Consider the following 27018-nt stretch of genomic DNA (forward strand, 5'->3'; position numbering starts at 1 on the left):
TTGAGTTGCGTAGCAATTGAGCTTTTAAATGCATTTTTCCAGCCCTAATACCCTTCCGTACATTTCTGAATCATGAGTCATTTTATAATGTATTTTTTTCACTCTCTCTTCCGTGATGGTTTGCAGCCCTTGGCGTTCCCCACTGCTCACTGCGCTGGACAGAGTGCTGCAGAAAGAAAGGGGAAACTGTGTCATTCTTCTACCGGTCTCCTGGTCTCAGTACAGGAGAATGGCACAGCATGTGTTTTATAATGTGTTCTGAAAGGGTGTTCTACCGGTCTCCTGGTCTCAGTACAGGAGAATGGCACAGCATGTGTTTTATAATGTGTTCTGAAAGGGTGTTCTACCGGTCTCCTGGTCTCAGTACAGGAGAATGGCACAGCATGTGTTTTATAATGTGTTCTGAAAGGGTGTTCTACCGGTCTCCTGGTCTCAGTACAGGAGAATGGCACAGCATGTGTTTTATAATGTGTTCTGAAAGGGTGTTCTACCGGTCTCCTGGTCTCAGTACAGGAGAATGGCACAGCATGTGTTTTATAATGTGTTCTGAAAGGGTGTTCTACCGGTCTCCTGGTCTCAGTACAGGAGAATGGCACAGCATGTGTTTTATAATGTGTGTTTTATAATCTCTCTCTCTCTCTCTCTCTCTCTCTCTCTCTCTCTCTCTCTCTCTCTCTCTCTCTTCATAAACATTTTAATGTGAAGTAAATGTATTCGCAATAAAACTTTATGCAGCAACTTTATGCAGCAACCTTAATTATAAATATATAAATACATAAATGAATGAATATATACATGAATATTATTTAAATAAATCAGACGTGTATGTCACTGCAATACGTATCAAGAAAGAAAACAGATCTAATTATTACTTCCCCATGGGTTCTCAAACAAACTGGAGGCAGTCTTTAAATGATTAAGAGGCAGAGCACAGGCCTGTCTTTAAGTAAGCCAGAGAACATGACTCACTACCAGTTGTATCCATCCTGGCTCATCTCTGCTGCCTGGTGCTGCAAGTGGTTGTCCAGAGTCTCATTCCCCTCTTGCCAGTAGCAAACCTGCTGGTTCCAATTCCAGTTCCAGTCCGCTTCTTTATCTGGCCTGGTAGCTTACACTGCATTCCCTGCTATCTGTCACAATGACCCAGGCGTCTGGGGGCTGGCTGCAATGGAAAATCATCCCTTGTAATAAAAGTGGCTGCCTCTGACGGCAGAGTACACTTTCCAGACTCCCTCGCTGGAGAATCAATATCTCACCTGTCACACAGTGCGTCTGGACACTGTGTACGCTCCGGCTAAACTGGAGGAAAAAGCACACCTGTCGTGCACCTTCCCTCTGGAAGTACTGTAGGTCTCAAGAGTGAAAGAAACCCGTGCAGCTAGAATACGTGCTTGTGGAGAAGGCAAAGGCAATACAATGAACTTGGCAGAGTGTAAAACCAGCAGGACTCAGTCCGACTGAAGGATTCATCCTGCAACTAAGTTGTTTCTTGATAAGTTAACACTTATTTCTCTCATAGTATTTCCTATGAATTTGCACTGGTTTCAAGGCTGTCAAGACAGCAGCATGGCTGTAGCATTGCTATCCTTTTGATTTCATCCTTGATTTTGTCACCATGTCATCTATTTACAGCTTTGTCCCCTTTATGATGAACAAGATGAACACTGGACTTTCATTAAAGTGATTCAGACCATTACTTGCCTTCATGCTCTTGCTGGTTTACCTACTTATAAGAACCTTTATTAAATCTCCCATTTCTAAAATTAGGCAAAAATGCTCAATCTGATTGGGTTTGGTTTCTAAAATATCCGAACCTGGAACAGAACTACTGTAAACTAAAAAAGTACAAAACTTACAAATAATGTCAACTTTCAATACGTCGACCAAAGACAGATTCTGTTGTGAGCTATGCCAAGCCACCATTGTTCAGATCTTTAAAACAGCTCCTAGTCCTCTGTTTGTTCATTTCTCAGTATGCTTCACTCTAATTGCCTGTCAGATTAACTGACCTCCACTCCCCATGTTCAGTTTGTGTTAGAGGTTGCACAGTTCTGTCTATTCCATCTTGCCCAAAGCTATTTCCATGTTATGCAGCACAGCCATTAAGTCTTAAACAAGTATCCTGCACCAGGCTGGCTGGCAGACCTAGCTTGTATTCTACATACTAGTAGTTAGAAATGAGTCATCATGGGAACCCATGTTTATCAGTTACTGGCTGAAAAGAAACTAACACTGCCAGCAGCATTAGCCTGGAGAATAAAAACAAAAATGATGTTCTTCATTCACAGTAATGCCAAGTTATGTGCAGCTGGGACATGTAACAGGAGGTGCGTTGCTAGGCAACCAATTGAGCAGGTAGGCTCTCCGGACCAGGAGGTCCGGATTGGCTGGGGGGCATGTCCGGGGGGCGTGCCCGGGAAGCCTGCGCACAGGTCACAAAGTGTCTGCACCACAGCTCGAGGCGACTGCACTGCAATGCTAGACAGAGGGGCGCTTTGTTTACATCAAGGAGGAGAACGTCTGCTCCCCAGGATAACTACTACGGAACCCTTCAACTGCAAGACAGTGCCTGTGAAGGCTCTGCCCAGACGGGACTGTCGTAAAGATCCGGAGTCGCTGGGAGGCCGGGACTTCGGGAGCAACAGCAGTAGGTTCGTTTAGGGGATGTTGATCCCAACCAGTATAGAGAGGATAACGTATTGTAGTAGGTTCCTGGGGTGGGACGTCTCTTTTAATGAGGCTAGCGCTCGCCTTGTGTGGCAAACTTTTATTTTTAGCTTTGTTTTGTTTTCTTTATTAAATCTGACACTAGGGCTATCATAGCTGGTACCCTAATGGCAGCACCGGTGTTGTTATAATGTTGTTATAAAATATCTCAATACTGCTGCAGTCCTCAGGTTGTGTTAGATTATGGTCGGGCCCAGCTGGTTTCACAGACCCTGATTAACACTGTTCTTGGATCCCTTAAGTGCTATTAGTGCCAATCCGGGTCTTTGACATCAATCATGAAATTCATTGTCTTTTCTCTTTGTAGCACACTAACAGATTTGTGTTGATTTATAATGTGTGAACTGCAATGTGCTTCCTATGATGAATGTACCGGTATGTTGTAATCAGGTGTATGTTTTATCAGAGCTCACTTTACCTCAATATGGACCCTGGCAAGCTGACTTTGGGAAATAACAAAGACAAACTTTAACAAATCTACAGTATTTGAGTGCAGAGTTTGATCAACTTAGCCTTTAGCCTTTATGCTTCCTTTTTTGTTGTCAGATTTTTTTTGACAGCCTGTCAGCTTTCCTTAACAGACAGCCAACCTGTCTCTAGAAGGGAGATATTCTGATGCTGTTCACAGTTTTCTTGCGGGGATCTCAGCTAGCATCTTTCCCAGCTGCAACTCAGAAAATCAGACTTCAAGAACCTGCCCAGCTGCCCTAACGGAGATCCCTCCTGGGTGCAAGCGCAAGGGGGTAGTAAAATGATACATCACATTTTATACATCATGATATATCATTGCATCATCCCTATGAAGCCCTAACATAACTATTGTATATATATATATCTTCAAATTGCCTAAAACAGCTGCAGTGTTTATTCTAGGGTGGTGCTTATTCGAGAGTGGCGCTTATTCGAGGGCGGTGCTTATTTGAGGGCGGTGCTTATTAAAGGGCGGTGCTTATTCGAGGGCGGTGCTTATTCGAGGTCGGTGCTTATTTGAGGGCGGTGCTTATTCGAGGGCGGTGCTTATTCGAGGACGGTGCTTATTGGAAGTAGTATGGTTTTCGAGGGTGGCGACCTTCTTTGTCCAATATGGTAACCTTGTTTCCTGTTTATTTGTTTCTTGTTGAGTGCAGCGTTTATTCAAGGGCAGTGTTAATTTGAGGATATCCGGTATTAGCAGACCGCAGTGGAAACACAATGGATTTGGAACAGATACTCCACAGGGATCTTGGTATAGTCTGGTACTAATGTGGTACTGTTATACTGCAATGGATTGCCAGTGTGTTGGTAGCATTGTGATGCTTTGACAATGTGGTACAACTCTATCAAACCTGTATGGTAAAGGATGCCCCCAGTGGCTCACTGAGTAAAAGCACTGTAGCTTGGAGGAAATCATATATATATATATATATATATATATATATATATATATATATATATATATATATATATATATATATATATATATATATCAGCATGGCGATATCATTTACAGAGCTGAGCACACATGTCTGGTGTATATATAATGAGAGGCACTCAATTATTCACCCAGTAACCCAACAATATGCTTGCTCACTGCACTGGGGTTTTCTAATTGACGGAGGAATTGCTATGTCAATGCAGAGAGAGAGAGAGGGTCTCCCTGCCTCAGCTTGTTAAGAATTCACAGCAGTCACAGATTTTAAAGGTGGCTGTTGAAAGGGAAACCCCAGCAGGGCCACGTCTGCCACGGGCTCATTGCAGGTGCTGCCTTGCCTTCTAATGAAGTCAGCTGCTATAAACAGCTACAAACTGAGAGGTCACGTGATGAGCTGGCAAAAGTGTATCAGTAAAGCATTAAGGATTCAGAGCTTACAAAAAACAGAGCTCAAATGCGGTATCAGTCCCTTCCATTAATGTACACCTGCAGCTTTTTCAGATTGTCTTCCTTTAACCCTTTAACTGCTGGCACAGACTATCCTACGACTGGCCTGCCAATCTTACTGGTGTCACAGACAGGATGGGTTGCGTTTCATCAGTGTCTCGTTCTACACCTCATTGTTAAAACATTATTGTTGCTGAATTTTGTACAGACATTGTAATACAATAATAATAGTATGCTGATATTACTTATAAACAAAGATGGTTCTACATCCCAACCTGAAAGCCGAGCCTTAATGTTGTCAATGCAAGCGACAGACAGTGCAGTCCCCTCTACTCTGAGGTTTTTGACTAATCTGTGGTTTTGCGTGGGCTATGAAATCTTATGATCAAGCACCTGATCAAGAGCACTACTACAAGATTAAAAAAATTCAACAATGGCAATTGAAGTTCCAGTTCTAGGGACTGGGATTCGAGACAAAATGTGCCAAGGCCTGTCTTATATATCAATAAGAGACACCCTACACAAAGCCTGTTACTTTATATACCCAGGTCCTTAAATCTTAAGACAAAGAGCTGGTATAATGAACAGTGAAATTGATCAAAGAGATGCAGATGCCTGTGGTGTGCAAAGATGACACAGGCACTGCAAGCTGTCGTAAAAAAAAAGAAAGTTGAGGGAAAGAGAGTTGGTACAAGACTGACCCCTGTGGTTTAATAAAGGTAGTGCACCTAAAGTAGGAAAACAATTCAGGTCTACAACCGCTCATCCAAGCAAGCCTGGCTCTTTTGTACAGTGGTTGAGATCTGTACAGAAGAGCCAGGGTACATCGGCTGCATGGAAAGGGCATCTATAAGACGGGGCAGGATGTATTGTCTTCACTAGAATCAAAGGGGAACATTATTCCAGGAAAACAATAACATTTACAGAACAGTGGCTTGCAAGAACAGTATTAAGCTATTGGTCTTTTACAGCTTGTTAAATGAGCGTCTCAAAAGTGCCTGGGAGCAGTCCAAAGCACACAGTCACAGGCATTAGTTAGATCTCTGTTAATGTTCTGCTATTTACAAACGTGCATATGCTACACTGGACTATACCACACCTGTGGCACTTATGGATGAAAAGAACTTTGCAAAGTAATGGAATCGTGTAGAATCTGAACAGGTAGGTCACCAACAACAACCACCTGGCAATTACTGCATCTACTCAACTGGATAAGTGAACAGCAAGCGTCAGCTCAAATCTGTAATAGCTGTGAACCACGTCCATACACACACAGCACACATCGGGAGGCATGGAGCTGTGAAAGTATAGGAAGGTGGGTGGGTATGAAGCATGGACCGGATTCGGATTCGGACCCAGATCTATTAGAATCAGTGCCCTTAAAAAACTTCATACAGTATCATCCCATTTGCCTTTACGTTTTTGGTGAAAAAATACAATTTTTTAGTGGAAAATAAAATAGGATGCGGTGAATCCGTGTCCGGCCTGCGTTTCATATTCAACCTAGGAAAGCTATCCATAAGTATCTAGAACAAAACTGCCTGCAAAGACTTGAATTCCTACTTACAGGGTACTGGCTTTACCATTTAACTGGACTTTTAAAACATGGACTACACTATCTGGGATGCACTGATACGGAAAACAGCACTCCCACACACAACACGGCTGCACGTGAAAATAATACACATTGGAATGCAAAAAAACACAATAAACAAGTTTGTGTGTGCGTGTGTGTGTGTGTGTGTGCGTGTGTGTGCGCGTGTGTGTATCTGTGTGTGTGTGTGCGCGTGTTTGTGCGTGTTTGTGTGTGTGTGTGTGTGTGCGTGTATGCGTGTGTGTGTGTGTCTGTGTGTGTGTGCGTGCGCGTGTGTGTGCGTGTGTGTGTGTGCGTGTGTAAATCCAGTTGCTTCCCATTCATCTTTTGACACCGAGGGGCGAGAATTCTGTAAGGGTGTGACGTCACAGCGGCGAGGTCTGCTCTGCTGTGCTGTAAAACTTTGGTGATGTATACCTATATACTACTGTATTCGTATTGCCTGTAAAATGCAGTAGTTTCTGTACAATTAGTGCTGATAAAATTGTTAGAAATGCGTCATGTGAAGGCGTTGTAGCTTTCGTCTTCAACCAATAAATGTCATAGTTCATGAAATAAATCATTCGATTACCTCGGGGTAACTCGACACGCGCATTGGCAAAGCAATGGTCCTGATTAATCATTGGGAGGGCGTTTCTAAGTTTAGGCTTCGCTACTGCAATTCCCCTTTTCAGGATTTGGGATCGATACCAGAAGATTGGCGTTACTAGTTGAAATGTATTCGTGATAGTAAACGTAAATAAAATATGTACCTCAAATATTAAAAATTAAAAGTCGTCCTATGCTGATATGAGACTCGTCACACATAGACTGTAGTATTCTACCGCGGTCGGCCGTCAGCATCTGTGCATCTGGACAAAAGAGCAGACACTGAAATGTATGTTTTACTGCATACACATGTCGTGGAATGGTACAAACTAATATGTAACTGGACGCTACAATTGTAACTGTAAAATACAGCAGTCTGCATAACGCATATTAGAAGCGCTGTCCTTGGTGCTGAAATCTTCAGCAATGCGCGCAATGAGGGGCTAGCGGGAGAGGGGGCATTGAGTAGCTCGGACAATGTTATCGCTGCAAGATTGCAGGTGTTTTCTCGTTGTAAAAACAAAACGTGATGTTTTGTGTTTTTTTTATTTATTTGTTTTACTTGTACATTTGTTTGTTTCTTTAAGAATAGTCTTTCAGCAGGCAATCGTATTCGTTTATACGTTAAAATGCTGCTGGCAAAGATAGCTGAAATGGTACTGTTGACGCATATATTTGAAAGCAATCGAAAGAAGCTGCCCCACTCAAAACACCATTGAGTCACCCTCCCTTAACAATGCCGGAGGGTTACTATGACGAGCCATATGCGGTCATGTTGTCTTTAAGTGCTATAGAACATCGTGCTAGATTGGGTTCATTTTGAGACTAGATTGAGTCAGGCTAAACACAGAAAAAGTCATTGTTGTTGTGAACGGCCTGATTATGGACAATCCGCTTTTCTGATGTTCCTAATTTGAAAACATTACTGTGCATTTTAACACGTGTGTGCGGTTTCTTTTTACTGCTGGCATATCCATTTGGATTGTAGTACAATAAAGTACCAACGATCAGTTTTAATAAAATGGACTATCATTAATAATTGATATAAAACCATAATTAGAATATATGTGTGGAGTAGTGGTTAGGGCTCTGGACTCCAAACCGGAGGGGCATGGGTTCAATCCCCAGTGGGGGACACTGCTGTTGTACCCTTGAGCAAGGTACTTTACCTAAAATTGCTCCAGTAAAAAAAAACCCAACTGTATAAATGGGTAATTGTATGTAAAAAATAATGTGATATCTTGTAACAATTGTAAGTCGCCCTGGATAAGGGCGTCTGCTAAGAAATATATATATATATATATAAAAAACCATAATTAGAATGCTTTGTGTAGCAAATCATGTGTTTAAATTATTGATGATGTCCGAGATTTTGTTAGCTATCCAACCGTTTTCTTTTTCAAACGCATTACTCACAAAAGATTTAGGCTCCCGTGTCAATTCTACTCCAATTACAGAGAATGTATGACTGCGAGGTAGCATCTCTCTCTCTCTCTCTCTCTCTCTCTCTCTCTCTCTCTCTCTCTCTCTCTCTCTCTCTCTCTCCCTCCCTCTCCCTCTGTCTCCCACACACACACACTTTCTCTCTCCTCTCTTCCTCTCTGCTTATTCGGCAATCGCTAATCGTCCAATCAGGAAATCTCCCTTCCCGTCTCACCATCCCAGACATCAGGAGGTGTCTAATGGTGCACATCGGAGACGAGGCACGAAACTGAATTTGTGACTATCCACCCAGGGCGCTTCCCTTTTGCTTACGAAAATTATAATAATCCAGAAGTCATACGGGTTAACGCGGTGGCTATAACACCTCCAATCAGCACAGACCTCCCGTGGATCGATGGTGAAGAGCAGCGCACTTGATGACCGGGTTTAAAGTGAATGTCGAGTGTTTAAATCTCGTACAAAGGAGGACCAGCACGAAGAGTGAATTTGCTTAGAAAGCCGTATAAGTGAACGTGTTCTATTGTTTTTTTTCCCAAAGACTGTGGCTGAAACCAGACATCCGTCTTGTTATTTTCTAAAGAAAACACACTGAGGCCGACTCGAAGAGGGATTTCCCCGGCACTTTTAAAGAAACCATTTCATCGGTCTCGGGTTCTTAAAGAAGAAACTTCTTGCAATATGGTGAAGGATGTCAGCATCATATTGACGAACTCCAGCGAACCAGGGAACAGTTCAAAGTGACCGGGGCGATGTACCTGGGTGTAGCTGATGTAACTGGAAATGAATGATGCTCAGCAGCTTATAGCTTCACATGTTACTGTGCCTCCAGACTGAAGCACATGGTCCAATCACGCAGAATCCTCGTAACCCGTTCCTGGATCATGACACCCCAGTGAAAACCCTTGACATGGTGCGTGGATGAAAAACGACATTTAGAACAAATGAAATACACAAAGTTGTATTTATGCATTGATCCTATTAAAAACAATGGAACATGTATCACTTCCTGTCTGTTACCAAAAACATCAAACATGAACTAGCGAGCCGTGCGGTGGATTTGTTTGTTTTTTTCGTTAAAAAAAGAAAAAAAGAATCAACGGTTGGTGATTTAGTGTTTCTGATCCCCCTGGATTTAACACGCAAGGCTTTACCTCAAGTGTCACATAAGCAGCTCTGCAAGCGCCGAAGCCTGTTTCACGTAAACTATGAGCTAGCAAATAATCTGTAGCGACAGGTCTGCTTCTATTAATTGCACCCGTTGAGAGCTGGTGGTGTCTCATCGCAGTGCAATTCTGAGTACACTACTCCGCGCTATGCTTGACAGGATTAGATGCATTTTTTATCATTGCACGGATTTCAGAAGAAGCTGCTGCTGATCATCAACAGAGGGAGCATGCATTAAAAAGCAGCGCAGTTTGCAGTCTTTTTTATGATAGCTTTCTACAGATTGAATAATTTGTTTGCTCTTAGCAAAATCGTTTCCAGCAAACCATTGCTACGAGTATCGTACTCACACACTCACACACACACACGCGCGCGCGCAAAACATTAACTCTTTCAACCCCAAGAGAGGGGGAAACACGCCCTAAAGATCAAAACAACACCACTTGTTGAAGATCAATTTATGTATATATTTCAAATCTACTGACCTGTTAAAAGCATTTCATTGTCTATGTTTTTACCAACCGGGGCTGCACCTTTTTTATATCCAGATTATCTATCATTAAAAACAGCTCAACCAGGAAGCAACAGAAATTAAAGTGTAGTCCTACCTTGCAAAACAAAAAGAAACTCGCTTGAATTCGATTTCCCTGGTCTCCTGCAGCAAATCGGTTGCGAATTTGTTTTTTTATATTAGCGTGTATTTTCCCTGTGGTCGTGTCCCCCGATGGTTTTGCCCTGGAATTGGAAGAGGCTCGGATCCTGTACATTGTTCCTCGCCCTCCCGGGCTCCCTTCGCACTAGGATGTTGCGGCAGGTTTTACACGGAGGGCTGAGGACGTCTTTCTCCAAGCTCGGCCACTTTGTCGCCAACCACCCAGTGTTCTTCGCCTCCGCTCCGGTGTTGATTTCAATTCTGCTCGGGGCCAGCTTCAGTCGGTACCGCATTGAAGAGAACGTGGAGTACCTGTTGGCCCCGAAGCACAGCCTGGCCAAGATCGAGGGCAACTTGGTGGACAGCCTGTTTCCTGTGAACAGATCCAAGCATACGCTGTATTCGGACCTGCAGACCCCCGGGAGGTACGGCAGAGTAATCATTACCTCCTCGGGGAAGGGGAGTATGCTTGATCAGCAGCACATTGACCTCATTCTCAAGGTAAGAGTGAGGAGAGGAGGAGGAATGCAGTTACGTTAGTAGTTATTGAAAAGTGGATTACTAGACATTTAAATGCAGTCGTAATTCCATGTTTAAACTATGAAACCTATGTGGATCTGTGTGGGACTGTGTGTGTGTGGGGGGGGGGGCGTGCAGACAGTTTAACTGAACCTTTCGTTATATATAAAATGGAAACTGACAAAGGAGGCGAGCCTAGCACCTTGGCAGCTCTGTATCTCCATACGTTGTATGAAAATAGATATCTATTTAACACCGGTGTGCAACAAGGCTCCGGCAGTCTCAACACGATCACTGACTTTATGTTAACCATCTGTGTGCGGGGGGGGGGGGGGGGGGGGGGCATGTTGAACAGATTGACTTAACACAACACACTGCAGAACTAAACTGAATGTAAATGAATTGAGAAAGGAACCAGGCTGTCGGTATGAGCCGGTATGGGAGATTGCAGTGGTGGAATTAAGTGGCAGGTATGCATTTAAGAGCACCTGACCACTCAGCTGTAATGAATAGTGTGGAAACCTCTTACAGTAAACGCTATAGGAACCGAGCTGGAAAGGAAACTCTTGGAATTGCATACACAGAGATAAACAGATGGCCACTTCTTTCTCCCCAAAGATGGTAATAACTGTGAAAATGGAAAGTAAGTGCACACTGTAGGTAGATTAAAGGATTTAGACTGATAAGGCGTAAAAACTTCCCAATGCTTGTTCTGTAGAAATCAATTGCTTCATGTACCAGAATTACATAATGATAATGCTAAGCAGCTGCATTATCCTAACAATAATAATGCTGCCTGGTTTCCATTGTGCTGAATGCTGTTCCGACTGGCCTCCTGGTGCCTCTCTGGTGAGCGTCTAGCTCAACCCAGTCCCATACTGTCTGAGCTCCTACTCAAAGCTGCACCACACGCAGGGCGTGGAACTCACACACCCTGCACTGGGCTTCAGAACTTCACTTGTTTAGTGTATTAATGAAATGACCAGATAGGTGCCGAAATGTCAACAATCAGGCCCCTGCTGAACATCCACTGCACAAACTAATCGCATTTAGTATGAGCATGTCTCCCTGTCAGTCTGTAGGTTTACTAACAGGAGTTATTTATACTATAATGGAGGAATGAATTATTTAACAACAAATTCCAGGCTTCTGATCATTTTAATGATACATTTCATTGAGGGTATTTTTTTTTTAGGTTAATATTTTATTAGTTTTTTTTTTTTCTTACAAGGGAAATAGCAATAACACCTCATGGATATACAGTGGAAAATGAATGATAGAAACGGTTCAGTAGTTGAGAGTAGTTGTGAAACACAGGACTAGGTGCAGCAGGGCTAGTGCCAGTTTCAAGCCATGGCATGTGCCTCCTACAACAAGGACACATCTCTTGCCCTGGCACTCCTTCACTGGCTCTACAAGATTCTGCTCAGCAATGAAGCACTGCATGCCCAGGCACCAGGCACCAGACTGTCCAGCTTACCTAAAAAACAAAAAATAAACTGGCAAAAAAATAAAAGAGATTTGAAACATGAATAGCTTTGCTTTTTTTCTTTTTTACTATATCAAAAGGAGCCTTGTGTTCCAAAGAACTACATCTCCCAGCAACCTTTGGTACTCCCTTCCAATCACTGTGTCTCCTTTGAGTCATGTGAGTCTGTGATTGTGCAGCATCTTTGAAATGATGCAGGCACAGAATGGGTCAAACCGTTCCCCATATTTCCTGTTTCTATCAATATTACTTCTAATGAAGATTAAATGCACAGAATTAATCTGTTACCTTTAGCTTTTTTAGCCAATGCAAGTGTAAACTTTCATGTCACATTTACAGTAATTATAACGTTTATTTTCAGTACCTTATTTACATGTTCTCATAACGCATTGCTATAGTCTGTTGTTAGAGTTTTAACCAGGATTTATAAAATATTTGCTGACTAAAAGTGTTTCCAAGTTTTTTAGATTGTAGATTTTAGATTCCCCTGCATCATTATCCCCACAGAATGCAAACATGCAAAAATAAAATCAAAGGAAGACTTATAATAAAGAATGAATGACATTTCTGGGACAGCAACTGAAGCAAATAACCTGCCCTGCTCCCACAGCCCAACGACACTTCAACAAACTGGCAGAGAGATTGCATTCTCTGTTAGGGTAATAGGAAGCGATGGCACCTCAACTGCAATTATAGAACAAGCAGTTCCACAAGGCATCTTAATTCAGTGTCAGCCCATTGGAAAAGATGCTTTGTCAAACCGGGCTGTCAGTCTGCTGGGTTAATTTTATTTTTTTTTTAAATTTGGAATCAGCAATTATTTTTCAGATTTTCTCCCCAATTTGAAATGCCCAATTATTTTTATTTCAATCCAGCCCACCGCTGACACCCCCATGCTGACTCAGGAGAGACGAAGACGGACACACGCATCCTCCGAAACGTGTCTCGTCAATCGTCCGCTTCTTTTCACTCTGCAGGCCCACCATGCAGCCACCTCAGAGCTACAGCGTCAGAGGACCACGCAGCTCTGGGCAACTTACAGGCAAGCCTGCAGGAGCCTGGCCAGTCCACAGGGGTTGCTGGTGCGCAGTGAGCCGAGGACACCCTGGTCGACCTAAGCTCTCCCCCACCCGGGCGGCGCTCGGCCAATTGTGCGCCGCCACCGGCGACCTCCAGGCTATAGGGCACATCCTGCACTCGACGCGGAGTGCCTTTACCAGATGCGCCACTCGGGAGCCCCCTGGGCTGTTTTTTACTTCTTGAACTAATGCAGACTGCCTTGAATGCAGACGAGCCTGGCTCATTGTTGTTAAACACTTGCGTTGCACGGGGTTACCGGTTCACGTCCAGCCTCCACCCAGTTACACTGCTGCCATGACTCAGATCTCAAAGACTGGCTGCAGCCGATCGCTGAGGTTAAAGAGGGGAAGGGTGTAATGGGCAGCGTGGCGCTCCGAATGCAGATGAGTCTGGCTCATTTGCATTGTGGTTAAGACACTTGCTTGCAATGCACACAAGTCAAAACAACACTTTAACTACTCCTGGCTGGAACGAAGTTTCTAGCTTCATAATATAAATGTTGCTGTTTTATTTTTTTTTTAGAATTCATATTGCGCCTGCTTCAAAATCAAGCCCTTACTATTGATCTCTTTAAAAAGAATCCCTCTTTTTGAGGGAGTCGCATTAAAATGCATTGGACACCATTGGTACAGTTGAATTTGTATCCCAACCTCTCTAGGCGACACTTAAACTAAAGATTGGAGTGAATGAATGTGCACTATGAACCGCAATTTCCATAGCTGGGATTCTTGAACCAGACAGACGCTCGACTGGTGCCCCCCATTACCATGCTGCCCGTAGCTATTTATCATTACATTTGAAGAGAAACGCATTTCCAATTACAAATCAGTCTTCTCCTTCGTTGTCGCAAGCATGAGCACGACTGAAGCACTGATTCTAATTATAGTTTCCACACAGTGGGCTATTCTATAATATAGTGCTTCTGCATCCTCACACTGTGATTTCCAGGCAAAAGCACAGAGAAGCTGTAAAAGAAGATGAAGAAGAAGCAGAAGAACCTGATTCCCATATGCGTCGAACTGCGGTCTGTCATTAAAATAAACGACTTCCCAAAAGTAAAAAGTACTATAAAAAAAAAACTAATAATATAAGATGCAGAGAGTCTTTTTAATGTGATGGAATGCATGCCAAGAAAGCCATTTTCATATAAAAATACAAATAAATCACTCATGTGAGCGACAGCCCATTTACTCAAAAAGTGTTAAATATCACAGGCGTTTCTATTGTTTTGTCCACAGACAAGAAAAGTTTACTGAGGCAATGCAGCCAGTAAAGCCTAAGAATAGAAAGTAAACGCTGGCATGGCAAAACACAGATAAGTGCGCAGAAACATGAGCTAATGCATGGTAACGGTGAGCCCACCGTAGAAAAAGGGTTATTTAACAACTGCTTTTCCATTGTATTTACTTTACCCTTATTGTGTGTTCTTGTTCTGAATAGCACTAGGAATACCTTGCCATGAGGTAGTCCAAGATTAATGGGAATCAGGGTCTGTGAAACCAGCTGTGAGTGCATGCAGAGTATCAGCACACTAACTCAAAATGGGGGGAGAATGTTTGTTTGATTGGATTAGAATTGTCAGTGACACTTTACATTGTGGCTCTAATTACTGTGCATTTGCATATTAGTTACATAGTAAACCCAGGTGTACTTACACATAATTACAATGTTATTATGCATAGTTACAATGTACTATGGGCCTGACTTCCCAAAGTTATTCAATTACTCAGAGTAAGGGTCAGCAACCTGCTGTGCAAGTTCTGTATATTCTTCACGTTGCAATGTTCCATAGATAGTCGTGGCACTTTACTGTTGAGTAAGTGTCTTCTAATTGAAAGTACAATCTCCTGCCCCTCCCCATAATCAACACTTTTATGGGCAGTAAAACAGTTACATTATATTGTTAAGTAGTCACTATGAAATATGGGATCAATGTTTCCACAAACATAAAATGGAGCAGAACAACGTTTCACAATTTAAAAAAATAAAAATGAATAGAGGAAAAAAGAGGAAAAGCCAGAGTGAAAAGTCTACGACTTTACAAGTCCACATGCTTTCGGCATTTCAATTGAATTAATTTGAGAAATGTTTTTTTTGTAAGGCACCAATGCTGGTTAATTGGTAAAAAATTGATGTGTTGTAATTTAAAGAAAAATGGATGTATTGTAATTTAAAGAAAAATGGATGTATTGTAATGTAAAGAAAAATGGCCCACAGATGGCAAATGCATCTGGGTTGTTTGGGTTTGTTTTATTTGTGCACATCTGATGACGAGTGCTTTTTATGAAAATACATTTTCTATTATTCTCTGTCTGATTCGTGTGGCTTGCATGGGTGGTTGACCTCTGTTGGGCTGAATATAGGTCTTCCAAATTTAGTATTTGTCTTCTGATCTTCTGCAAAATGTGTGGGACATTTCTAATTTTTGCTATATTGTGCAACATAGCACACACCAGAATTATTTTGCAACATTTTTCTGCCGCGTATTGTCGGCTACTGTTCTCTTTTTTAGGCAACCAAAACGGTTCTTTAGCATACCAAAGGTACATTCTATTGTGCTTGGTGTGTTTCTGTGTGCCTCGTTATATCTTTCCTCAGCTCTTGTTGCAGGACCAGCCACTGTCACCTGCAACAGATAACATACAACACATTGCAAAATTGTTAAGTTACAGATACAGAATTATAAGTAATTAAATATAACAATATGCTAATAATGCCACTTCCCAAGTAGAAAGCAATCCATGAGTTCTCCGCTCTCAAACATTCTCCAAGTTCCACTCTGTTGTAAAATGAAAGAATCACGACACGATCCGGGGAAATTAGCAAATACATTTGTGATACGGCAACGAGCATCGCTGATGAACTGGACATTTAGGGAGTGGAATTTTGTCCTGTTTCTAAAATCAGCTTCAGACTGCAGAAGGATTTATTGCTACATGTGTACAATCAATTAGTCCAATTGTCTGAGGCATTCCTCCATCTTGATAAAAATCTAATTGAATTTGCTGTTGCTCAGCCACTGATAGTGGGAATCTAATAAAAGCAGGAGCTCTTTGTATCCAGGCTTCAGTTACATCAGTAATGATCTTGCATACTGAAGACTCCCTGACTTGCAGCAGTAGACATCTGTGCTCATCCATATCCATAAAAACGGAGGACCAAAGTGACTTTGGTCAAATCTGGAACTGGGTGTGTTCCTGGTGGAAGCTTCCAAATCTGCCTTAAGTAATTCACAAAGATCATAAATGGTTTGCTTATCAAACCGATAATGCCTCAAAACCTATTCATTGATGGCATCCATAAAGGTGACCCTGGAACGAAAAATGTGTTCAGCAGGGTATGGTCTGGTCCGCTGTTGTTCTCTCCTCTGCAACAAAAGCAACAACACCACCTTGCCTTTCTCTGATCAAAAGTCCCAGTTTCAGCAGGGGTGTATATAATACACGTACATTTACACGATTAACTTCAACGGTATAAACTAGCACACTGAAAATACGTGAACATTGGCCTTAACAAGCTTGAAAAATCACTTAGTAAGTTTAGTAAAATGTTAATTTACTCAAAACATGTAACTTTTACTGTTTACTTGGTGTGAGCTGGCAGTTAGTAAAGTACATTTACTCAGAAAAATGAACGTAAAGTATAACTTTACTTACCTTGGAAAATTGTAAACATTAGTACATTTACTCAAAACAGCCCTTACTTGTGAGTAAACACCTTTACTAACTTTGGAAAATCAGGTCCTAAATGTGTAAATCTTTTTGCAAGATATATAGAAGTACACAATTGTATCAGAAAAGGGTTAGGGATAGAGTTAGGGTTAGGGTTAGGATTATATCTTGCAAAAAAGATTTCCATATTAAGTACATTGTAACTATGCATAATAACATTGTAATTATGTGTAAGTGCACATGTATTTACTAAGTAACCACTATGCTAATGCACAGTAATTAGAGCCACAATGTAAAGTGTCACCTCATTTTCAAACAGTGTTCCTAAACCCCTTTCACTCTTTGCCTTTCAGTTGCACAGTTCATTGACCAGGATCCACGTGCAGATGATGGGCTTCAACTACACCTTCGCGCACCTGTGCATCCTAGACAACGACAAGGACTGCATAGTGGATGACATCATCCTCGTCCTGAAGGAGATGAAAGCAGCACGCTCCTCCAACCGCACTGGGCCTCTGATCCGGTACCCCATCACCCACCTGAGCGACGACAGGGAGGTGTACATCGGGCACCAGCTCGGTGGGGTGCAGACCCACAGCAAGGACCGGGTCAAGTCTGCCGCCTCCGTCCAGCTCACCTACTACCTGCAGTCCATTAACAAGCTGAACGACAGGGTGGCGGCCGCCTGGGAAACCAAGTTCTGCGAGGCCATGGAGTTATTCCAGCGGGGCCACGGGGAGCTCCGGCTGTACCCGTTCACCTCCTCCTCACTCCAGATGGATTTCCAAAGGACGAGCAAAGTGGCCAAGCGTCAGCTCATTACCAGCCTGGCCCTGGTGGGGGTGCTAGCGGTGCTGCTCTGCTCCATGCGGGACTGCGTGCGCAGCAAGCCCTGGCTGGGGCTCCTGGCCATGCTGACGATGAGCCTGGCCACCCTCACCTCCGCCGGGATCGTGAACCTCATGGGCGGGAGGTACAACTCAACCTTCCTGGGCATCCCCTTCATCGTCCTAGGTAAGGGAAACGGGTCGCTTTCATTCGGTTCTGTTTGTTTATTACCGGTGAGAACATCACCAAGTTCCTTTGGTTTTGTGTGTCACACTAGATAGAGAAGATGGTCTGCTTATCAATGTCCAATAATAATAATAACAGTAACGTGGGGCAATATATTTAGTGTTTTACTTTGAAATGAGCTTGGAAGTCTGAAGTGAGCCCCCAGTGGTTGATAATGTGGATCACAAGACCACCACACAACTCATTCAGGACATAATGAGCATAATCACATTCTCTTATGTCATTGGGATCTAATTCAGAAACCGTTGATTTTGAACCGAGTCCACCAAACACCGGCAAAGAACGTATTCACTGAATCCTAGTTTGTGGAGTTAGTTTCCTTTCAATTGTCAGCCTCTGCCTAAGACAGACCCAGGAATGAGTGGCAGGCAGGTATGATCAGGACAAGGGTGCTTGCGTTAAACATGAAACAGAAAAGGGCTCCCAAGTGGCGCATCCAGTAAAGGCGCTCTGCGCGGAGTGCAGGATGTTCCCTATAGCCTGGAGATCGCAGGTTCGAATCCAGGCTATGTCACAGCTGACCGTGACCGGGAGTTCCTAGGGGGCGGCGCACAATTGGCTGAGCGCTGCCCGGGTAGGGAGGGCGTAGGTCGGCAGGGGAATCCACGGCTCACCGCGCATCAGCGACCCCTGTGGCCGATAGGGCGCCTGTGGCTCTGCAGCGGAGCCGCCAGATCTGTGTTGTCCTCCGGCACTATAGGTCTGGTGGCATTGCTGTGGATCTGCAGTGTGAAAAATGACGGCTTGGCAGGAGCACGTTTCGGAGGACGCGTATTCCAGCCTCCGTTTCCCGAGTCAGCGGGGGGGTTGCGAGCGGTGAGCCGGGGATACAGATAATAATTGGGCATGCTAAATTGGGGTGAAAACCGGGGTAATAATAATTGGCGACGACTAAATTAAAAAAAAAATAAAAAAATACATGAAACAGAAATGGTCTGTGGCTAAGCCTAAATCAGGCAGTCAAACATTTCGACTAATGCGACTAAAACCAGAGTGCAGAGAATGACAAGAACTGAGAGGACAAATCATCTGAACCAAATACCAGAACAGTAAAATAGTTAATATAAATTATACACAGTAAACTTCTGAAATAATGAAACCGCAGTGTCCTGTGTGATTCGCAGGTACACTTTATTTCCCAGTGAAAAGGTTTGTGTCAGTAATACACTGGGTCACAGCGTTCACCAGGAAGGTAATGGCCAGATACAACATTAAGCACCAATGGCATCGCCTCGGGCTCTAAACTGCTCCGACTGACTCAAGCGGTCAGACTGGACACTGGAGAGTATTTCACAGCTGCAGTGGTATTGTGAGTAATGTGCGTGTTTGGAAATGAGGGCAGCAAAAGCATGTGACATAAGGTGTCATTTAACCCATGAAGTGCCATTGTCCTCACTTGAGGACAGGCCACTTTGTACATTTTTGGAGCATTTTTAACATCTACCTGTTTTTTGTTTTTTTTTTAACGATGTTGTTATGCTAACTTAAGTCTTAAGTCTAAATGTAATCTTACATAAATACAGCTTGTGTTCTGATTTTTTCAATGACAATTTTATTTGATACTTCACGGGTTAAAGCACAAACTCAATGCAGTGCCCGAGTGGTCTGTCTGCAAACCAACTGCAGTCTCATCAGCTCCTTCATCTGCACATCTGGAACTGTGCATACATGAACTGCAGTCTCACCAGCTCCTGTACTGTTGATATACAGAGAGAGAGCTTCTTCTGCACATCTGGAACTGTGAATAAATGATATGCAGATTACCTGCAACACTGCTGCTGTAAAAAAAAAAAAAAAAAAAAAAAAACAGGCTGGTGGCAGACAATCTGCAGCTGTATCTATATGGAAGGGTAGTAATGAACAATTAAAAGCCTTGACACAGTTTCACAGCAGTCACATTATTTCAGAGAACAGTAACCACAGAACAATTATTCTTAAAATGACCCATTGAAACAACTACACTGTTATTTTTACTGGAGCTTTATAAATCCTGAGTGCTCCCGCATAGGGTTCTATATTCAGACTTCCCTTATCTGTTTACCTATATACAGTAACATGTGAACCCTCACGACTGCAGCTTCCCCTGTGCTACCTTTGGTAACAATATTGCATTGCTTCTTTAAGTGACATCATTATACAAACGAGCGCGATGCACATCACAGCTGCTGTATCATTTCTTTCCAGTACCACACAGTGAAAGCAGTAACCACTGCCCCTATGTAAACAGAACCACCAAGCAACTGTAGTCTGCGCCTCGTCAGACTCTTTAAATCACAGTGCGGTACAGTAATTACAGTGCTAGCACATCAGCACAACACAAAGACTCTTCCTGTCAGTACAGCGAGAGCATGGTTTAAAAGCTCGTCCCATTAACAGCACATCAGCTTATGGATGAGTTTGCAGAGTTTCAGACTCCAGAGATAAAACAGCCTCCTTAAACCGAAATGCAAATGCGTGTCACAACAGCCTCTATTGTACTTGTTGTACTATCAAGAGCATACATACTGCATGAATAAATACATAGAAATGCAAATTGGTAAAAAGCCTATTATTAATAGCAAAGGAACATTGTCATAGAAGAATTAAATGCATTAAAGACACTACTCCAACAATGTAACTCTGTGCATGTCCCAGTAATATAATATATATGATAAACAGACTCAGTGCCATGATGCCTGAAGGTTTAAATAGACAGTAGTATATGTTACATCATTAACTGTGTAGTAAATTACATCACAAGGATATTAATAGATTTAAATAGAAATAAATTGGGTCCCCGAGTGGCTCATCCAGTTACAGTGCTGCGGCTGGGAGCGCAGGATGAGTCACACAGCTTGGACGGCACCAGTTCACATCTGGGCTGTGCAAAGAGGCTGAACTGTGCTGGGGACCCCAAGGGGGGCATCACATTGGCTCTGACGCTCCCGGGGTGGGGAATAGGAAACCGGCAGGGATTACTTCTCCTCATCATGCAACAGCGAACCCTACTGGCCAGACACCGAGCATATCGAGAGTGGATTAAAAGCAGCGCTGGTCTCTGTAGCCTGCCCACCTTTGCTCTGGATTGCTCAGCGTAAAAGTGATTCTGGCTTTAGGTTTGTGAGATCAGAGGACGCTCACACGCCCTCAGAACATCTGTGCTGTGTGGGGACTCACTGCGGTGAGGAGAAAAAACATGACATTTCAAATTGGGAGAAAATAAATTAAAAAAAAGTGTAACTGGTCACTCTAAATTAAAAATAAATAAATAAATAAATATAAATTAATTAGTGTAGTTACCTGTATGTACCTCTACCGTTTGTTTTCAAACACACTTTCCCATGACAAAGGTATGTTAAACACAGCGAAACATTGGGAAGTTGCCTCTTTTGAGTAAATGTGTGTGTGTGTGTGTGTGTGTGTGTGTGTGTGTGTGTGTGTGTGTGAGGCTCCAAATATGGCATCAGGGCAAATAATAGATCAGATCAAAGAATATTTAATTGAGGTTTGTAAAATAAAAGTCATGGCGATCAATAATCAGTTAATGGATTCATTGTTGCATCTCTAAATTCAAATGCTTCTTACTGCATTTAGGGGTTTTTTTTTGTTCTTTTGTTGTTTGGTTTTTTTGCTACTTTTATACCAGTACAGTTATTTGAACTCTTTTCAGAAAAAAAGCCTCTACACTGGATTTAAACTAGGGCTTAATGACTCAAAGAAATCATGAAATTTAACATATTCACTGTTGTATTGATCCTGCGTCATAAATCAGCAGGGGAATGAAACAGAAGACGAATGATTAATCATTCTCAGCTGTGCTCATGAAAAGATGCCCCGGCTGTCCCACTATACTATATATACATATATGTGTATATTAATAAAGGAAAAATGGACAGAAGCCATCAAACATTTCCCATAATTCAACAGAAGTAGTTTTATTAGCCTTTTTGCAAACCGGAATGCTTGGTATAAATGAACTACCTCTCTGACAGATGGCACTAGCAGTCATTTTGCAAGAGTTCTGTGCAAGTACAGGCCCTGCAGGCTCCCATAGTGCTGGACAGCTGTGTTTCATTGCTACGGGGTGCAGGGATGCAGAGCTTCTGGAGAAATCCCAAATGTTTAAAGCAATTGTTCTGCAGACCGGTTGTAGACGGAACAAGTGAGGAACTAGCAGAGTCTCATGTGTTGTCACCAGCGTGTCGTAAAGGCTATTGAACCATTTAACACCCACCTCTCCCTTTAGAAAAACACAAGACCTACTCCACTTTACAAATGATAAACTGCAACAGCGCTCACTTGTGCTCTCCCGGCCGGCTCCTTTTCGTTCCCCAGTGAGATAAGCCACGTTCCGGTCAGGGTACTGGCAGGGAAAGTGTTGACGTACTCCTGGGATCATCGCTGATAAATGGTTTCTGGCTAATGACAGGAGCAGAGGGGATAAATAATCTAAACCAAATACCAGAACAGTCAAATAGTTCAAAGTTATACATTATAGACAGTAAACTTTTAAAATAATTAAAAGCTTCCAGAATTCTATAAATATTTTATTTTGGGTTATTTTCACGTTGTACGTTTACACGTAAGTCGCTCACTTAGTAACTCTTAAATAATGTACAGAACGTGGTGTTTCTAACCCCTGGACTTTTGGGTTGCTGTTATTTTCAGTGAATTGAACAATAGCAAGTAAAACAAACATATACAAAATAGTGCATTTCGTTGACATACAGTGACATGAACAGTGATTGATTGAGACAGACAGTGGGATGCGACTCCTCCACCTCCGTTCTGTAGGGTTCTATTGAGAGGTCTGTATTTAGCATTGAGCAGACAGAGAGAGCCCACCTGGACAAAGCAACACATTTACACACCTAGAGGGAGCGAGACAGACCTGAACAGCCCCAGGCAGAATATACTAATGGATGCAGCTCAACTCAGTAGATGTCAAAGAGCTGAATCTTCAAAGCCTGTCTGCGGTCCTGCACTGAAAAGTGCATCTCCTGTCCCTCTAAATAAGCAAGTGTAGTCTGAGGCTGTCTGGTTAGAATGATAATTAAAGTGAATGCGGAGAAGAGTAGATGAACCCACAGCTCTGGACAAAGTTCTGCATCACCTAGAATTTTAGAATTGAGACATAATTAAAAAAAAAATTATATGAACATAATTTAGATCTTTTATTTAGCATCATGTAATCAAAGAAACTACAAAATTATATCGCAAAAGTCTACCGGAAGCCATAATAGTAGTACAGTATTTCATGTTAGGTTTTGAAATGTCACATTTTTCAATTTTTGTTTTTCGTTCAGTTTATGGAAAACTACAAAGCGGTGTGTAATTCAATATGTTAACTTAACATTATTCAGCAGGTTTCATTTGACTTTATGAAGCACAATTAGTTAATTCTACAGGGTGATGCAAAACATTTGGCCATAGCTGTATATCTTCAGAGAAGGGTTTTTGTATGCTGATAACCTCTGCTGAACAGTGCTTATTAATACAGATTTAAAATATGGTGTTGTGCAGCTGGTAGTGCTTTTGAAGGTCAGCCTTTAGTATAATAATGATAATTGGTTTTATTTGTGAACACCAGGGAGCAGTAATTTGCATTTGTGCTCTTGGAGTTGCAGTTATACATAACCATCTAGTGCCTTACTCAGGAACCAACTCTGCAGCTCTGGGGCTCACGTAGCTCCAAGGAACATCACAGAAGCACCGGGTTACATGGGCTCCACCAAGTGATGAGGAAACTGCTGCTGCTCCTGAACCGGTCCGGATGACATGTGAAATAAAAATTACAAGGGCGGAGTTTATGTGGAAATTCATTTGTAATTGTGAAAACCTTTTTTTCGGCATTATCTTAATGTATAATTGTATTACGTTTAGCAAACAATATGAAATGCTAAACTGCAATATTATTATTATTATTATTATTATTATTATTATTATTATTATTATTATTATTATTGTTTATTTCTTAGCAGACACCCTTATCCAGGGCGACTTACTGTTGTTACAAAGTATCACATTACAAAGTATCACGTTACAGATCAGAGCAGTTATAAAATACAATAAAATCTGTAGCAAATAAGAGCAAATTCAAATGAGAGAAAATTAAAAATACAGTAAATAATTACGTTTGAGAGTGCTTTCGACTAAGAGCAGCTAAACTTAAAAATATTTGGTTAAAAGAGTAAATTCCATTAAGAGCAGGTAGTAAGTACAATAAATGGACAAGAATGATTTCAAACAAGAGCAACTACAAAAACAGTGAATACTGTTGCCTTGAAGAGTGAAATCAAGTATAAGATAGAGAGAATATAATTCTGATTGAGAGCAGTAGTGGAAGGCACCAGTCAATAACAAGCTATTTCCTGTTATTTGAAATGTTTAATACTATAATTAACGAAATGTTGAAATGCTTGTTGAGTAATAAAATGGTAATCGCTTTTCTGTTGAATTGTTCTGACTGGGGTTTTGCTGACAAATCAACAGTTTTCTGTGGATTCGTGGCCCCACAGCCACCTTTAGTTTGAAGATTCGTAGGATTAATCAATCAAAAGATCAATGGGTGAGCTCACAGAAATGTTTTAAAGGTAGAATAAACAGGGTTTACAAAATGAAATGACTCTCTCACCCATTTACCATCCCTGCTATTTGATTTACAATTCCTGTTGTGTTCCTGTTTTCCATCACCTCCTTGAAACTTATTTGAAAAAGTTATCTACCAAAGACCATTAAGAGATATTTATCTAGTAAGTCCCCCACAAGTGCTTTTCTTTAGCATCATCAGTGTGAGGCTGATAGTCAGACTGACTATTAGTCTGAACCTCAACACCTGTGCAAGCTTGACAATGACGTTTTATACATCGATTTATAAACTTCACAAGCAGGGTTTAGCGTTAAACAAAAGGGTTGACTCTTGCGATTCTCTGTTTGACTGCTTCTCGGATGTCAGCATTCTTTCCCATATTAAACCGTTTCATCATGTCACTCTAGTCCTTAAAATCCTTGCACTGTTTACCAGTAAAACACTGGTTTTTAAATTGGACTTCACAAATGGATGCTGTGCACCTCCGTAGCTCCTCCTCTGTGAGTGAGTTGTGCACCCCTCCTCAGTCCCTCTTCATGCCCTGTGTTATGCCCAATATTGGTACCAGGGCTTTAGTTGCCATGTCCGGACTATGAAACATGAAGGGAGCCATGTAGATAAGTATTGAACGGTATGTTCTCTGCTTTCACATGTAAATGATGCAGTTCTGACACCGCTCAATAGCCTCTCTTTTGGATACCTAGGTGACCAAAACCCTTTGTAAAGCACAAAGCTGCATTGTGTGAGATTCAACGTGTATAGCCTCACACTCTGACTTCTACCTGTCCTGGTAACGGTTTCCCTGGTGACCAGGAGTATACAGAGGGAGGTGTCGAGATCAATCAAACTTCACATTCAAGAGAATGAAGGATTACAGAGGCTGTACAGCGGGTTTTACGCGTTCAAAGCACCTTTTTCCTCACAAACGGACCTGTTTGCACTTCCCTAGCATGGGCACGAACCCTCCAGATACGGTTCATACGGTACATGAGGCTGATCAATAGCGTTCCCCCTCCATATCGCCTTCCAGTGGTTTACAACAGAAATCCTCCAGGAAGACATTGTCTTTTATCCACCAATGGGAACATTAAGCCAGTCTGATAAATCCATGCCGACGTAAGGATTCCTCCCAAGGTTAGAATGGAGCCCTTTCAAAATGCATTATTGTTAACTGCAGGGCAAGCAGCTTCACATGCATTCAGTTTATTTTTCTCTTTCCCTTTTTTATGATCTTCACCAGCGCTCCAGAGAAGGTTTTGGGTCATTGAGTAATATACTCTCCAATTTAGACACTACGAAAGTAAAATGTATTTAGTTTTTTTTTTGTTTGTTTTTTTAATGCAAACCTGATCTTTTTGGTCACGTGTTTCTGGCATTTACCAGGCAAGCTACAATTCGCTGCCCTAGTCCCAGCATTTCTATGATCCATTCTCTAGCTACGCAGACAATATATTCGCAATCAACCATTGAGACACCGGGAACCAACAAAGCACATGAAGCCTGATAACATTTGCTCTGCATCTTCTTTACGTCTTACATTTAAATCTCATAAGTAATTCATATTTTGTCTTTAATATGTACACACTGGCAGTATTTCTATCAGCCACTGTTCATATTAATCTAATAGACCCCGCTCACTGTATAGTGATTACAGCATACTTTGCTCCTTCTGCAACATTATGACCTTGCTCCAATAAACATGAATCCACCTCACTATGAATCTCTCATTATTAAGCGCTGTCTGAGTCACAGGGAAGATGAAAGGCAGGCTGTTTTGGGTGGTTTGCACTACATGCAATGCAATTATGATCATCTTTCTTTTGTCTTTCGCTAACGACTGTGCCACAGCATCGGCAGGGAAAGCTCTTGAGTGAATGGCACAGAAAGGCAGTGAATGAATATATTTTACTGTGAAGCAGTTCGAGTATTTATTGAGCAGCAAGCCAGCCATCAGGCTGACATTTAAGTTTGCAATTGATCTCGCTTGTTTGTTTGTACTTTTTTTTTTTTACTGCTCATCAAAAGCTCGACTCAGAAGCGCAGACTGGAATGCCCTGATGGAGTCAGTACTGCAGCTAACAGCTGAAGGGCTGGTTCAGGAGATCACTATGTGTGCTGCTGTTGAGTTTGCTGTTGTCATGTTAATTTAGGGTTCCTGTTTGCTCTGGATATTCCTTTTCCCGACCGCTTCTCTCATCCACCTCCTTTCTGAACAGCAACAGTGAATTAGACAGAGGCCATCACCTCTGCCACATAACATTATGCCCTATTAAAGTTTACCATGTTAAATTTGCACAGTCATTTAGCATTTTCCCATGCTTTTCCCATGCTTATAATACACATTCTCCATGCTTCAGGTTAAAACCAGGCAATAAGTGATCAGCAAGTCCAATATAATATAACTACTGTCTGCTATCATTTTATTTCACTCAATGGTAAAAGGTTTGTCAAGGTATGGTAGCATAATAGAATAAATGACAGTGTTTTTGTATCTTGTCTAAAGCAATAAAAAAAAGATAGAGAACTCCGTCCTTCTGATCAGATCCATAAAGGTTTTCTCTGCACTGTCTCTCTCAGCCCCTTTCAATGCG

General features: G+C 42.0%; 1 protein-coding gene and 1 long non-coding RNA gene across 2 annotated transcripts in view; one reads left to right on the forward strand and one right to left on the reverse strand.

Moving 5' to 3' along the window:
* Positions 1-10095, reverse strand: LOC131737676 (uncharacterized). The gene is made up of 3 exons (XR_009329308.1): positions 9983-10095; positions 970-1162; positions 1-166 (listed from the first exon to the last, which is right to left on the reverse strand). It is a non-coding gene; the product is annotated as an uncharacterized LOC131737676 (long non-coding RNA).
* LOC117406663 (patched domain-containing protein 1-like) overlaps positions 8316-27018 on the forward strand; it is a 20834-nt gene continuing 2131 nt past the window's right edge. Inside the window, exons 1-2 of the mRNA XM_034010873.3 lie at positions 8316-10527; positions 17139-17799. Coding sequence (XP_033866764.3) covers positions 10099-10527; positions 17139-17799 — 1090 coding nt within the window. The 5' untranslated portion in view covers positions 8316-10098. The remainder of the gene's footprint in view (positions 10528-17138; positions 17800-27018) is intronic.

This window comes from Acipenser ruthenus, chromosome 8 (genome assembly GCF_902713425.1).
Source record: "Acipenser ruthenus chromosome 8, fAciRut3.2 maternal haplotype, whole genome shotgun sequence".
In the NCBI taxonomy this organism is placed as follows: Eukaryota; Metazoa; Chordata; class Actinopteri; order Acipenseriformes; family Acipenseridae; genus Acipenser; species Acipenser ruthenus.